At 44.4% G+C, this 14,737-nt stretch overlaps 1 protein-coding gene across 4 annotated transcripts in view; it reads left to right on the top strand.

Moving 5' to 3' along the window:
- Positions 1-14,737, top strand: part of LOC140457033 (EH domain-containing protein 3-like) — a 241,859-nt gene that overhangs the window by 61,109 nt on the left and 166,013 nt on the right. For 3 of the 4 annotated variants that reach the window (XR_011953309.1, XR_011953310.1, XM_072550963.1), the window contains one exon: positions 2,544-3,056. The exons of the other annotated variant lie outside the window; for it this stretch is intronic. Coding sequence is in view for 1 of the 3 variants with exons in the window: in XM_072550963.1 (XP_072407064.1) it covers positions 2,544-2,706 (163 nt within the window). In the remaining 2 variants the exon portion in view is untranslated. Of the gene's footprint in view, positions 1-2,543; positions 3,057-14,737 lie in introns of those variants that run through there. 4 annotated transcript variants of the gene reach the window in all.

Genomic DNA, 14,737 nt, shown 5'->3' with positions numbered 1-14,737 from the left:
TCTTACATGGATTTGTGCAGTTTTTGAGCAAAGTACAAGGTAACTCTGCAAGTTCAAATTCACCCCACCAACGTATATGTGTATGTTTGCACGTGTGTGTGTGTGTGTGTGTGTTTGGCGTGGGGGTTGTGAGTGTCTGTGAGAGTGTGAGTGTGTAAAGGGGTCTAAGTCTGTGAGAGGATGCATATGTGAGTATGGGACTGTGTGAGAGAGTCTGGGGTGGAGGATTGTGAGTGTTTGTGAGAGTGAGTGTTTATGTGTGTGCGTGTGTGTAAAGGGGTCTAAGTCACACTGTAAACTTTTGCCATAAATTCTATGCCTTACGATTGTGTACTCCACAACCACTTGATGAAGGAGCAGCGCTGCAAAAACCAGTGCTTCCAATTAAACTTTTTGGACTATAACCTGGTGTTGTGTGAGTTTTAACTTTTAACTTTTTACACCCCAGTCCAACACTGGCATCTCCAAATCATAGATAGTAGAGAGCACAGATTTGGACGGTGATGCAAAAGGAGCAAGGTGATTGGTTGCAATACAATCTGAGGGATTTTCCAGCCTTCCCTATACAGGCAAGTGGTGTGTAGTCTGTCGTACTCCTGACCTGTGCCTTGTCGATGGTGGGTAGGGTTCAGTGAGATACTGCAGTGTTTCTTGTAAATGGTACACGTTGTTAACTTTGTGTGTTGATGGTGGGAGGAGACATTTCCAAAGGATCTGATTTCCAGGGCTGAGGTGAGAGAGACCGCCCTTGCCATTGAGGCTGTGTCTGAACAAATGTGATATTAAGGAATTCCAGTAAACCTGGAATCAATGGGAACCGGGAAGAATTTCCACTGGTTGGAGTCATACCTGGCACATGCTCATTAACCATTTCCCTCTTCAATGGGACTGACTGAACACAAGTCCAAATAAATCTCTGAAGAAGAGTCACACTGGAAGAGTAAAGCACAGGAATAGACTGTTTAGCCCAAATATCTGAGCTGACCTAACCCTAACCCTATCTGCCTGCACAAGGTCCATATCCCTCTGTTCCCGGCGTGTTTGTGTTTCTGTCCAAATGTCTTTTAAACTTTACTCCCATATCTACATCTTCCAGCGCCCTGGGTAGCACATTCCAGTCGCTGACCACACTGAGCATAAAAACCTCCCCTTGCACATTCTCCTCTCACCATAAACCTATGCCCACTAGTGTTTGAGATTTCCACCCTGGGATAAAGACTCTGACTATCCACCCTCTCTATGCCTCTCATTATTTAATATACTTCCATCAGTTCCCCTCTCAGCCTCTGATGTTCTAGTGAAAACAATCCAAGTGTGCCCAAACTCTCCTTGTAGTGAATACACTCCAATCCAGGCAACATCCTGATAAATCTCTTTTGCACCATGTCCAAGGCCCTGCATCCTTCCTGTAATCTGCAGCATGACTTTGCAACTTTTATTCTCAAGCCCCAGACTGATGAAGGCAAACATGCCGTTATGTCTTCTCTCCAACCTTATCCATTTGTATTGCCACTTTCAGGGAGCTATGGACTTGACCCAAGATCCCTCTGCAGATTAATTCTTGACATTTTTTTGTATAATTTTGAATTCTTCCATTTAACATTCCAAAGTGCATTATCTCACAATTGTCTGGATTAACCTCCACATGCCATTTCATTGCCCATCTTTCCAAGTGATCTTCATTTGTTGCTGTATCCGTTGACAACCTTCCCCACTGTCCATAACTGCACCAATTTGGTTTGCACCACATAACTGTCAGGCAATGACCATCTCCAACAAGAGAGAAGGTAAACATCACCCACTGACATTCAATGGCATCACAGTCACTGGATCCACCACTTCAGTGAAAACAGACACAACATATTCATTCAGCTCCTCGACCACTTCTCTATTCCTGAAAATAAATCCATCCAACTCTGTCTGGAATGGACCCACATCCGTTTTAGCCAATTCATCATCAGTGGAAACTTTTACAATCCGTTTTTGATTTTTATGGATTGCATTCATATTCATTTCTGCTGTTCCTTACAAGTTTCATGGTCCTCCTTTGTGGAACCATTCTCGTGAGAACGCTCTGCAACCTCTTAAGGAGACTCATGTATTCCCTAAAATGTGATCATCAATGGCCACAATGGTCATAACAGAATTTCATAGGGGTTCAGCAAAACTTCCTCGATTGAGGAATCAATCATCTCGTTATAAAGTCAAGGTGCTGTTTGTTTTGCTATTCACTCTCTCAATAAAAATCAGTGCACCAAAATTCCCCTGTCCCTCTGCCATGCAATTTTTGAACAGTGCCATTAAGTTTATGTCGACTCTCAGAATTCCTCACCAAAATTGTATCCCCTTATCGGCCTTGGGACTGTCCATTCTGATTGCTTTTCGATTCTGTTCCTGTAATCGTGATGGAATGGAATGATGGAGGGTTCTCAATGGGCTGAAAGACTGACTCCTGTTGCTATTGGCCTGTTAATCTACTTGATTCAGACAGGTTTTGTCACGAGGAATGAATTAAATGTCTGCTATTCTTAATTCCATTGCAGGACTATTTCCAACATAACTGATGTGAAACAATATGAAGAACTTATCCTTGATTTCGTGAAAGACTTGGAAAAAGACAAGAGAATATTTAATGGGAAATTTCTTATCGTTTGGGATAAGAAAGGTGGACTAACACAAATAGCTTTCGAAAAGGAATTGGAATGAAACCTTTCTATAAGGTTCTGTTACCTTTATACATTTTATACAATGTGCTTAATTCTAAAACTGTTTTGTCTTCCCCAAACTACACATTGCAAAAAGCTACACTACTTGCATAGCTCTGGTCTCCATACCTCGAGAAAGATATACTCTTCTCCCTAACTTCCATTGAATGCAGTGACTGTTCCTTAGACATATTATGGACATGTGCCCTCATTGGGAATTTGACCAATTCCACCAATGTCCTATCTCAGAAATCCCAGTATCCTGTTTATAAACACTGACGTCTACTGGCAGTCAGTAAAGAATACAAAGTTAAAAATCACACAACACCAGATTATAGTCCAACAGGTTTAATTGGAAGCACACTAGCTTTTGGAGCGACGCTCCTTCATCAGGTGGTACTGTAGGAGCGTCGCTCCGAAAGCTAGTGTGCTTCCAATTAAACCTGTTGGACTACAACCTGGTGTGGTGTGATTTTTAACTTTGTACACCCCAGTTCAACACTGGCATCTCCAAATCAAGTAAAGAATACAGCATTTATTCTTCATTCAAAGTTATTTACATACATCAGCATCAACAGGGAGTATTTTATTCCCCATTTCAGTCTCTGTTCCCACTGGTTCTTTAGTTCAATGATTCCAATCAATGGAATCATCCAAGTTACACTTCACTGGCCCGAATTTCTGATCGGGAGTCAGTCGTTGTCACTGACAGACTTTCCCCATTCCCCTTGACCCGACAACACCCTCGATATGACCATGTCAGACTGGACAAACCCGCTCAACCTGACACCTATGACCCAGCTGGTCTCGAGGCTCCATCACCTCCTCACCAACCCCAAGAGTCCACAGATCCCTCATCACTGACCCACTACTCCCCTTCGCCCTTTCCACAACCCCATTGGAACGGGACATCTCCCCTCCCCCCCACCCCATTACCAGCAAAACAAAAGCCCCTCCCTTTGACTAGCTTTCAAACCCCATTCAGAGCAACCCCACGAAATGGGAAAGCTGTCCCTGAACAGACACACCCTGCTTCTGCCAATGGAATTGGAACTGAGAGCAATTTGCATTCTCCCATCACCACCCAACACCCACCCAGCCCCTGCCTCACTAACCTGAAACCCCACCCAAAGTGACCCAGGTGGTACTGACCCTCTGTCCCGACCTGGTAGCACAACCCCATCACTAAACCTTCTGGACCTGACACAGCGCCTTCAACATATCCCCACTCTCCACATAACCCCAGCAGATCCATCAGTCTCATTCCTCTTCGACGTGGTGCCAGCAGAACTCAAATGCTCCCTCACTCCATCCCAGCCCTTACACACCCCAAGCTTTCTCTCACCGACCTGACAATATACCCCTCCACCCGGCACCAGTCTCTCCCACTACCCTTGTCCTCTACCTTTCTCACCCACCTCCATGCTACTCCCTCACACACATTCCATTGAAACCCCTCACCCACCTGCCACTCTGTCCATCTTCCTTCACACGCTCCCACCAACTGCAGCCCCTCCCCCTCCTGCCTATTATCCTCCCTTCACACTTCCCTCCACTCTCACCTTTGTACAATGGTTTTCAGCTGTCCTGGGGGTTGTACCATCTAGTCTTTCCCCTGGGTCATAAAAAAGGTCCTCCATTCGATGAGATTATTGTTGATCTTCTCCTTCAAATCGACTTTCCCACATTGTCCCTTGATTGGGTAATCTGAACAGCTCCCAAGATGATCAGAACGCTGCTCACAGACTACATCACTGAACCACTTCTTAAACGTCATGTAATTTTACCATTGAGTGCTGAAAATAGCATTGTTTATCAATGCATTTATCAATTTATTTCAGAAGAGGATTACCAGGATGTTCCCAGGAATGGAGGATTCGGCTTATAATGAAATGCTAGATAGGCTGAGTGTTTTCATTGGGGGTGTCGGAGGGTGAGAGATGACCTTATACAAGTTTATAAAATCATGAGGGGTGTAGATAAAGTGAATGGCAGGTGCCCGTTCCTTCGGGTGGGAGATTTCAAGACAAGAGGGTATATTTTTAGGATGAGAGGAGAAAGATTTAATAACGACATGAGATGCAAATTTTTTAAACAGAGTGGTTCATGTGTGGAATGAACTTCCACAGGAAGTGGTAGACGCAGCTCCAGTTAAAACATTTAAAAGAGATTGCGATAACCACATGAATAAGAATTGTTTGGAGGGATATGGGCCAAGCGCAGGCAGGTGGGATGAGTTTAGTTTGGGATGATGGTCAGCGTGACCCAAGGATCTGTTTCCGTGCTGCATGACTTGGTGACTCTCATCCCAATCTCAGAAACAACTCTCCAGGTTTGGTGGTGTGAAACAGTTTTCTTCAAGATCAGACACCCAAGAGATTGGAGTCAGTTTCAGGTTCTCCCATTTACAAACACTTTGTCTCAGAAGATAACACGTCTTGGCTGGTCAAGGCCAAGTCTCTAACAGGCAAATCCCAATGGGATGTCTGTAAATTTCCATTCATACACATTTAGAGATATGGAAGGTGTCTGGGGGAATTGAAAGGAAGCTGCCAGCAGAAAGTGTTAACTCACTGTGAGTCTGAGACAGGGGGGTGGGGCCAAGTCACTGAGTGATGTTATTGTAATTATACTTTGTTCAGGAAAACTGCTGCAATCTGCTGATTATTAACTTTTTCAAAAGCTGAGTTCAGTTTGATATTTGCCAAACAATAGTTTATCGAGATTGTGAGAACAACCTGAAGGTGTAAAGCACAAAAACTTGATTTAATGACAATGAAAAACACACAGTTCACTCTATTCCCAAAGGGTTGAAATTCATTATTAGACCAATTTTGAATCTTTGATGTTGTGCATGAACAACACCCTAATTTTCAGTGAGTCCTCTTTAACTATGGGGTGAGTTCCCACCTTCGTGCAGTGTAGTGAGGTACACAGCTGTGATTCAGTATACGGGGTGTCCCTGTCTACTGCCCATTTTTCAGCTGTTTCTACCTTATCCTCATCGACACCTGCTCCAGCCACTGACTCACCGTTTCTTCTTGTATTAGTATTAACTCATCTACACAACTGTAAATATCAAGTGGTGATGATCACACGCCCATTCTGGTCTTTACCATGAACATTTTCCTCTGAGTTGGGGATGGCCCGATGAGTTAAACCCATCTCTCAGCATTCCCTTCATCAATTTTGACTGTTGTTCTGCTGTAAACCCGGTGATGGAGCCCTCTGACATTCAATCAAAGTTTACAGCCTTTTCCTCATTCCCCTCCCTGACTGCATTTTTCAATTTCCTCCAACGAAATGTTTTTCCTCCCTACAGATGTGATTATAACCACTGGCACAGGCAGTGAGACTGTGACTCCTCTTGTGTGATCTGTCAGCTCAAACCTGATGTATTTTCACATTTTGGTTGGGGAAGCCCAGCTAAAGGTTAGGATTTAATGTTTTGAATTTTTTTTCCTGATTAAAGTGGCAGAATAGGATATTCAACCCCTCGAGACTGTCCCTCCATTCCCACCCTCTGGACTGTCCAAGTGTCACTCCTGCTCCCACTCCCATCTCTTCACCACTCCCTGCTCCAGGCTTCTCTTCCCCTTCCCCAGTTGTAATCTCTCCCAGACCTTTTCCTGGACCACTTTCCCGATGCCACGGATCATTCCCTCCAGTCTCAGGTGGTGTCCCCATGCCGTGTGGTATCAGTCTCCCACCCACCACCCACCTCCTCGTTCCTGCTTGGTTCAGGTTTTACCACAAGATTTGTCACTGTTCCAGGGAGTAAAGAGCCTGGGAGAATGACAGGTACATTTTGTGTCTCATGTTGTCTAATTTGCAGTTAGTCAAATTCAGGGATTTGGATGGTCCTGGTGTGGGTGAAGTCACTTTATGTCTCGTAACAATATTTCTTTGCATGTCTCATGGTTCAACATTAAAATGTTGTATCGCCATGGAGACATTATTGTGAAATGGGCCCAATGGTGACGTGCATGTCTCTTTATGCAAAGTAATAAAATTAGCTCAGTATCTCACTCATGAACAGCAATGGTGTAAATGTTGGTCAAATCTGGACCACACAATATTCACTGAAAGAAAGACAGACCCAAACGGCAGACCTGGGGCTCAGTTTCAATTGTCCATCTGTACATTTACAGGGTCTGTATTTCAGAGCAATGGGTGGAGCTGACATTTATCTTTATATGAGTGGTTCAAGTGCTCTTCATTCACATTAAGAAATGAAAAATGTTTTTAAAAAAACCCTAAACCCGCAACAGTACTTCAGTTTAGTCATTTCACTTTGTGGACACATAGTATTTCCTGTTGCCTCCCGGTGTGTAGGCGTTTCTGACAAGATTGGTTTTTATTGCTCATTCCTTCTTGCCTGAAGATGGTGGTGAGCCCTGTTTTTGAGTTGCTACAGTCCATGTCTTTTACCTAGTGATGAGTGTTTCTAAGAGCCTGCAGACACCTCGACCAGTGTACACAATATTTATTTACCCAGGATCCTTAGCGTGTATCAGGTAAGGACAACACAGCATGAGACTGCAGTCAGTCAGCCAAGTCCCAACTTTATTGGAGACAACAAAGGGGAAAACTACACTCGACAATTTTACCAACTCTATTTCTAACGATCCAATTCTTTTGAATATTAAAACACTTCCCAGATCTTTTGCTACTCTGTTGAATTGTTCCATCTGTACCTCTCTTCATGAGTTGATTCTGTCTCTGGTCGGAGAGTGAGCTGCTCTGCTCACTGCTGTAAACTGACCTGCCTGTCGGTCGGCTGGAGAGTGGGGTCCGGTCAAGTCCTGCCAGGCCTAGGTTCTTATACCCTCCTGGCTACATTTTGGAACCTTCCAAGGACTTAGATAATCAGGGGAATCAAACTAATTGGTTTTATCACCTTGAAATGCTGCTCATGGTTCTCGATGGCTTGCCAACAGTGACCCATTCGATGTGTCTGCCTTGGACCTGGAAGTCTGGTTTCGTCCTCGTCTTGGTCTTGTGCCTTACTGAGGCATGTCCCACGCATCTTGTGATGTTTGTTTGACACACTTTGTAATGTACTCTGGTGGCTCTCCAGTTTTCAATTATCCACGCGTAAATCTTGCAAGGATTGTCTCTGGGCAGAAGTATCTCTTCTGTGTCTGTCTTGGCTCAGGATTCCCAGCATACTTTGCTTTTTGGCCAATTTTTGTGCCCTGTGTATTTCAGTTGCTGTTCCTGTATTTCTGCCCTCCCTTCTTAATGGTTTTTATTTCACCTGAGCAGTCGCAGGCATTTACAATGCTCCACTGCCAAACCCTGGTCACCAGACGCCTGGAGAAAGAACGCCTCATCTTTTACCTTGGAACCCTCCAACCACACGTGACCAATGTGAATTTCATCAGCTTCCTCATTTCCTCTCTCCCCACCTTACCCCAGATCCAACCTTCCAACTCAGCACCACCCTCTTGAACTGTCCTCCCTGTCCATCTTCCTTCCTACCTATCTGCTTCACCCTCCTCTCTGCCCTATCACCTTCGCCCCCACCTTCATCTACCTATCACAATCCCAGCTACCTTCCCCGACCCCCTCCCACCTCATCCCCCTCCCATTTATCTCTCAGCCCCCATGGGCCACAAGCCTCAATTCTGATGTAGGGCTTATGCCTGAAATGTTGAATTTCCCGCTCCTGGAATGCTGCCTGACCGGCTGAGCTTTTCCAGCACTACACTCTTTGACTCTGATCTCCAGTATCTGCAGTCCTCACTTTCTCCTCCCTGCTACAATGTGGTGTCAGTATCCCAGCATTGTTCAGTGGGCAGTTCCAGGATTTGAAGACAATGACGGTCACACAATGGAGAGGGGACTCTGAGGTGATGGCATTCCCGTCCACGTGCTGCCCTTATCTTTCCAGTAAGTTGATGCTTGGATATAACAATGTTAATAAGATAGGAACAACATGGAACAGTACATCACAGGAAATAGCCCTTTGGCCCACCAAGCCTGTGCCAACACATGATACATTTCTAAACTAAATGCCTTTTGCCTCTTTGCGGTCCATATCCCTTTTTTTCCATCTATTCATGTTTCTGACAAGTTGCTGCTTAAATGTTGCTGTTGTATTCTCTGACAGCACATTCTGGGCATTTACCACCCTCTGGGTAAAAATCTTCCCTCTCACATCTGCTTTAAAAATTCACCTTTTCACCTGAAATCTATCTCCTCTAGTGAGTGACATTTTTATCCTGAGGAAAAGATTCCATCTGTGCATTCTCTCCATGCCTCTCAGAATTTTGAAAATTTCTGTCAGGTAGCCCCTCAGCCTCTGGCATTAGTTGAAAATAGAACCGAGAAGAATACAGCACAGGAACAGGCACTTCGGCTCACGATGTTGTGGTGAAAATGACGCCAATTTAAATGAATCCCTCTGCCAGCCCCTTGTCCATATCCCTCCATCCCTTACATAACCATGTGCTTATCTAACAGTCTCTTACACGTCCTTATTGTATCTGCCTCCTCCACCATCTTGGCAGTGCATTCCAGACCCCTCCCACTCTCTGTGTAAAAAATTTACACCTCACATCTCCTTTGAACTTTGCCCCTTTCACCTTAAATGCATGCTCCCTAACTTTCGCTATTTCATCTCAGGGTAAAACCCGATTGATGCATCTCACAATTTTATAAACTTTTATCAAATCTCCCTTCAGCCTCCTCCCACACCCCAGAGAAAACATCCCTAATTTTTATCGCCTCTTCTTACACCTCATACCCTCTAATCCAGGCTACATCCTGGGAAACCACTTCTGCACCCTCTGCAAAGCCTCCACATCCTTCCTGTGAAGTGGTGACCAGAACTGAATGCAATATTCTCAGTGTGGACAGACCAAAGTCTTATAAAGCTGCCACATGAAATCCTGACTCTTGTACTTAATTCCTCAACCAATAAAGGCAAGCATGCCATACACCTTCTTTACGATCCTGTCTACTGGTGTAGCCACTTCAAGGAAGCTATCGAATTGAACCCCAAAATCCCTTTGGACAGCAATGCTGTTCAGGGTCTTGCTATTAACTGTATACATTTCCTTAACATTTGAATTCCCAAATGCAGCACCTCACACTTACCCAGATTAACTTCCATCTAACATTTCTCCATCCATATCTGCACTGATCTATATCCTGCTGAATCCTTAGACAACCTTCTACACTATCCACAACTCCACAGATCCTTGTATCATCTGCAGACTTACTAAACCACCCATCTACATTTTCATCCAAGTCGTTTTTACAAATATCACAACCAGCAGAGATCCCAGTACAGATCCCTGTGGAACACCATTAAGTCACGGACCTCCAGCTTGAAAAACATCCTTCTGCCATTACTCTCTGCCTTCTATGGGCAAGCCAATTCTGAATCCACGTGGCCAAGTCACCGGGGATCCCATCCTACTGAGATCTTAATCTTCTAGATGAGCCTACCATGAGGAACATTACTGAAAGCCTTACAAAAACCCATGTAGCCAACATCCGCCGCTCTACCCTCATCAGTCACCATTGTCACCTTTTTTAAAAATGCAATCACTTTAGTCTGGCATGATCCGTGCTTCACAAAGCCATGCTGACCGTCCCTAATTAGGCCTGGCTTTCTCAAATGTGTGTAAATCCTATCCTATTCCTTATCCCAACCATTAATGTGAGAGTCACCCATCTATAGTTTCCTGGATTATCCCTATTTCCCACCTTGAACAGAGGAACAATATTAGCTACTTGCCAGTCCTCCAGGACCTCTCTGGTGGCTAATGTGGACACAAACATCTTGGTCAAGACCCAAACAATCTCTTCTCCTGCCTCTCTCAATAACCTGGGGTGGATAGCATCATGCCCTGGGGATTTATCCACCTTTATGCTCTTTTATAGACCCAACACCACTTCTTTCTTGATCTCAAAATACTGTAGCATGTTAGCATGCTCCACCCAAATCTCACTATCCTCCATATCCTTCTCCTGGGTGAATACTGATACAAAGTACTCATTTAGGATCTCACCCACATCCTCAGTCTCCAAGCACAAGTTCCCTCCTTCCTTGAGTGGTCCTACTTTCTCCCTAGTTAGCCTCTTGTTTGTAATGTATGTATAGAATACCTTCAGCTTCTCTTTAACCCGACTTGCCAAGGTCATTTCATGTCGTCTTCTTGCTGTCCTCATTCCCTGCTTGAGTTCTTTCCTGCTTTTTTTACATTCCTCACAGGCCCTGTCCGATTTTAGCTTCCTCAACCTTCAATACGCTTCTTTTTGCCCGAGTCGATAAGCCCTCCAGTATGTCCTGTCTGAGTACCGATGTTCCATTCTCGCTGATTAGTAACCCTGCACCAGCTCAGTAGCCACACATTCATCTCTCCGATCTTTCTATTCCTTGCCTCACTAGCACATGATACTGGCAATATCCTTGAGGATCGTAAATAAAACAAGTTTGTTCAATCTCTACTCATAGCTAATACCCTCGAAACCAGGTGACATCATGGAAAACCTTTTCTGCTCATTGTCCAAAGCCTTCAAATCCTTCTAGTTTTGTGGTGACGAGAACTAAATTCAACATTCCAAATGTGACCTAACTAAAATTTAATACAACTGCAACATTAATTGTCATGTTTGATACTCTACACCCCGATCGATGAAGGCAAGGATGACATACACCTTCTTGACCACCTTAACTATTTGTGCTGTCACTTTCAGGGAACTGTGGGCCTGTGTACCTTGACCCTTTGTATGTCAATGCTTCCAAATATTCTGCCATTTATTGTGTACTTCCTTCAGACATGACAGTGTCAATAATGCATCACCTCACATTTGTCTGGATTAAATTCAATCTGCTATTTCTGCACCCATGTCACTACTGTATCTCTATCCTGCTACATCCTCTGGCAATCTCACTTACTATCCACAGCTTCCCCAATCTTTGCGTCATCCACAAGCTTACAAATCAGACCACATTTTATATGATGCCATCAGGTAATAATCTGGAAATTATATGGAAATCAAATTTGAACAAATGTGTGAGGGAGGGCGTTAGATATGTGGATCATTAGGATACCTTGTGGGGAAGGTGGGACCTGTACAAGAAGGACGGGTTTCACCTGAACTGGAGAGGTACCAATATCCTGGGCGGGAGGTTTACAAGAGCTCTTCCAGAGAGTTTAACCTAGTTTGGCAGGGGGTGGGAACCAGAGCTACTGATCAGAGAATGGGGTAGCTAGTGAACAGGCAGATACAGCATGCAGAGAGTGTGTGAGGAAGGATAGACAGTTGATAGGGCAAAGTTGCAGAAAGTGCGATGGGTTGAAGTGAGTTTATTTTAACTCAAGAAGTGTTAAGAATAATGATGATGAACTTAGAGAATGGATCAGTGCCTGGAACTACGATGTTGTGGCCATTACGGAGACTTGGATATCACAGGGATAGGAATGGTTATTGGATGTTCCAGGGGTGAGATGTTTCAAACGGAATAGGGAGGGAGGTAAAAGAGGTGGGGGAGTGGTATTACTAATCAGGGATAGTATCATAGCTGCAGAAAGGGAGGTTATTGAGGAAGGTCTGTCTACTGAGTTAGTTTGGATGGAAATCAGAAACAGGAAAGGAGCAGTCACTTTATTGGGAGTTTTCTCTAGACCCCCCCAATAGCAACAGAAACACAGAGGAGCAGATTGTGTGGCAGATTTTGGAAAAGTGCAGAAGTAACAGGGTTGTTATCATGGGTGACTTCAACTTCCCTCATATTTATTGAAGCTTCCTTAATGCAAATAGTTTGGGTCAAGCAGATTTTGTCAGCTGTGTCCAGGAAGGATTCCTAACTTAATATGTAGATCGGCTGAATGTGAGGAGGCCATATTGGATTTGGTCTTAAAAATGTGTTGCTGGAAAAGCGCAGCAGGTCAGGCAGCATCCAAGGAGAAGGATAAGCCCTTATGCCCGAAACGTCGATTCTCCTTCTCCTTGGATGCTGCCTGACCTGCTGCGCTTTTCCAGCAACACATTTTTAAGCTCTGATCTCCAGCATCTGCAGGCCTCACTTTCTCCAATATTGGATTTGGTGCTTAGCAATGAACCAGGTCAGGGGTCAGATCTCTTGGTGATCACAATTCCCTGACCAGGGAAGGTGGGACCTGTCATTGAGCGGGATAGGAGCAGACGGTATGGGAAGGTATTTAACTGGGGATGGGGTATTACAATGCTATGAGGCAGGAACTATGGAGAATACATTGGGAATAGGTGTTCTCAGGGAAATGCAGGACAGAATGTGGAGGTTGTTGGGAACACTTGTTGCAAGTGCTGGATAGGTTTGTCCCACTGAAGCAAGGAAGGGATGGTAGGGTGAGGGAACCTTAGATGTCAAGAGATGTGCAAGAGGTAGGGGAGGCCCTAAAGGAATACTTCGCTTCAGTATTCACCCGTGAGAGGCACTTTGTCGTTTGTGAAGACAGCATGAAACAGGCTGATATGCTCAAACACATTGATGTTAAGAAGGAGGATGTGCTGGACATTTGGGAAAACATGAGGAATGATAAGTCCCCTCGGCCCAGATGGGATATATGCAAGGTTGCTATGGGAATCGAGGGAAGAGATTACTGCGACTTTGGTGATGATCTTTGCATCCTCACTGTCCACTGGAGTACTACCAGATGGTTGGAGGGTGGCAAAAGTTGTTCCCTTGTGCAAGAAAGGGAATAGTGATAACCTTGGGGATTATGGGGCAGTCAGTCTTGCATCAGTGGTGGGTAAAATTATTGGAGAGGATTCTGAGAGACAGGATTTATGATTATTTGGAAAAGCTTAATTTGACTAGAGATAATCAGCATGGCAGCTTGTCTGCAAATTCCTGCAGCTTGGTCTTATTCACCTTTTGCAAAACATCCAAAGTCCCCACATCCACATTCAGAAAACCTTTGGCGACTGAATAAGCCATTACTATCCCAAGCTGTGTCTCCCCAACCAAACCACCAGCAGATTCTGCCACATAAGCCTTATTGAATTATTTGAGGATGTAGTGAAAGCTGGATGACTGTAAAAATTGAGGGTTTGGTGAAGAAAAAGAAGGAAGCATGTCAGGTATACACAGGATGGATGGAGTGGATCCTTAGAAGAGTATAAAAGGCAATAGGAGTATACTTAAGAGGGAAATAAGGAAGGCAAAAGGGGGACATGAGATAGCTTTGGCAAATAGGGTTAAAGAGAATGCAAAGGGAGTTTACAAACACCTTAAGGACAAAAGGGTGACTAGGGAGAGAATAGGGCCCCTAAAAGGTCAGCAGGGTGGTCTTTGTGTGGAGCCGCAGGAGATGGGGGTGGGAGATACTAAACGTGTATATTGCAACAGTATTTACTGTGGAGAAGGACATGGAAGATATAGAATGTGGGGAAATAGATGGTGACATCTTGAAAAACTATTACAGAGGAGGAAGTGCTGGACATCTTGAAACGTGAAAAGGTGGATAAATCCTCAGGACATGATCAGGTGTACCCTTGAACACTGTGTGAAGCTGAGGTGATTGCTAAGACCCTTGCTGAGATATTTGTATCATTGATAGTCACAGATGAGGTGCCAGAAAACTGGCAGTTGGCTAACGTGGTGTCATTATATTAAAAAGTGATAAGGACAATCCAGAGAACTGTGGACTGGTGAGCCTGACGTGGGTTGTGGGCAAGTTTTTGGAGGGAATCCTGAGGGATAGGATGTACATGTATTTGGAAAGGCAAAGACTGATTAGGAATAGTTAACATGGCTCTGTGGGTGGGTAATCATGCCTCACAAACTTGATTGAGTTTTTTGAAGAAGTAACAAAGAGGATTGATGAGGGCAGAGTGCTGGACGTGATCTATATGGACTTCAGTAAGGCATTCGACAAGGTTTCTCATGGGAGACTGATTAGCAAGGTTAGATCTCATGGAATACAGGGAGAACTAACCATTTGGATACAGAACTGGCTCGTAGGCAGAAACCAGAAAGTGGTGGTGCAGGGTTGTTTTTCAGACTGGAGGCCTGTGACCATTGGAATGCC

The sequence above is a fragment of the Chiloscyllium punctatum genome, chromosome 3 (genome assembly GCF_047496795.1).
Source record: "Chiloscyllium punctatum isolate Juve2018m chromosome 3, sChiPun1.3, whole genome shotgun sequence".
NCBI lineage: Eukaryota > Metazoa > Chordata > Chondrichthyes > Orectolobiformes > Hemiscylliidae > Chiloscyllium > Chiloscyllium punctatum.
The sequence above is the reverse complement of the archived record's forward strand: the minus strand, read 5'-3'. Positions and strand labels throughout refer to the sequence as shown.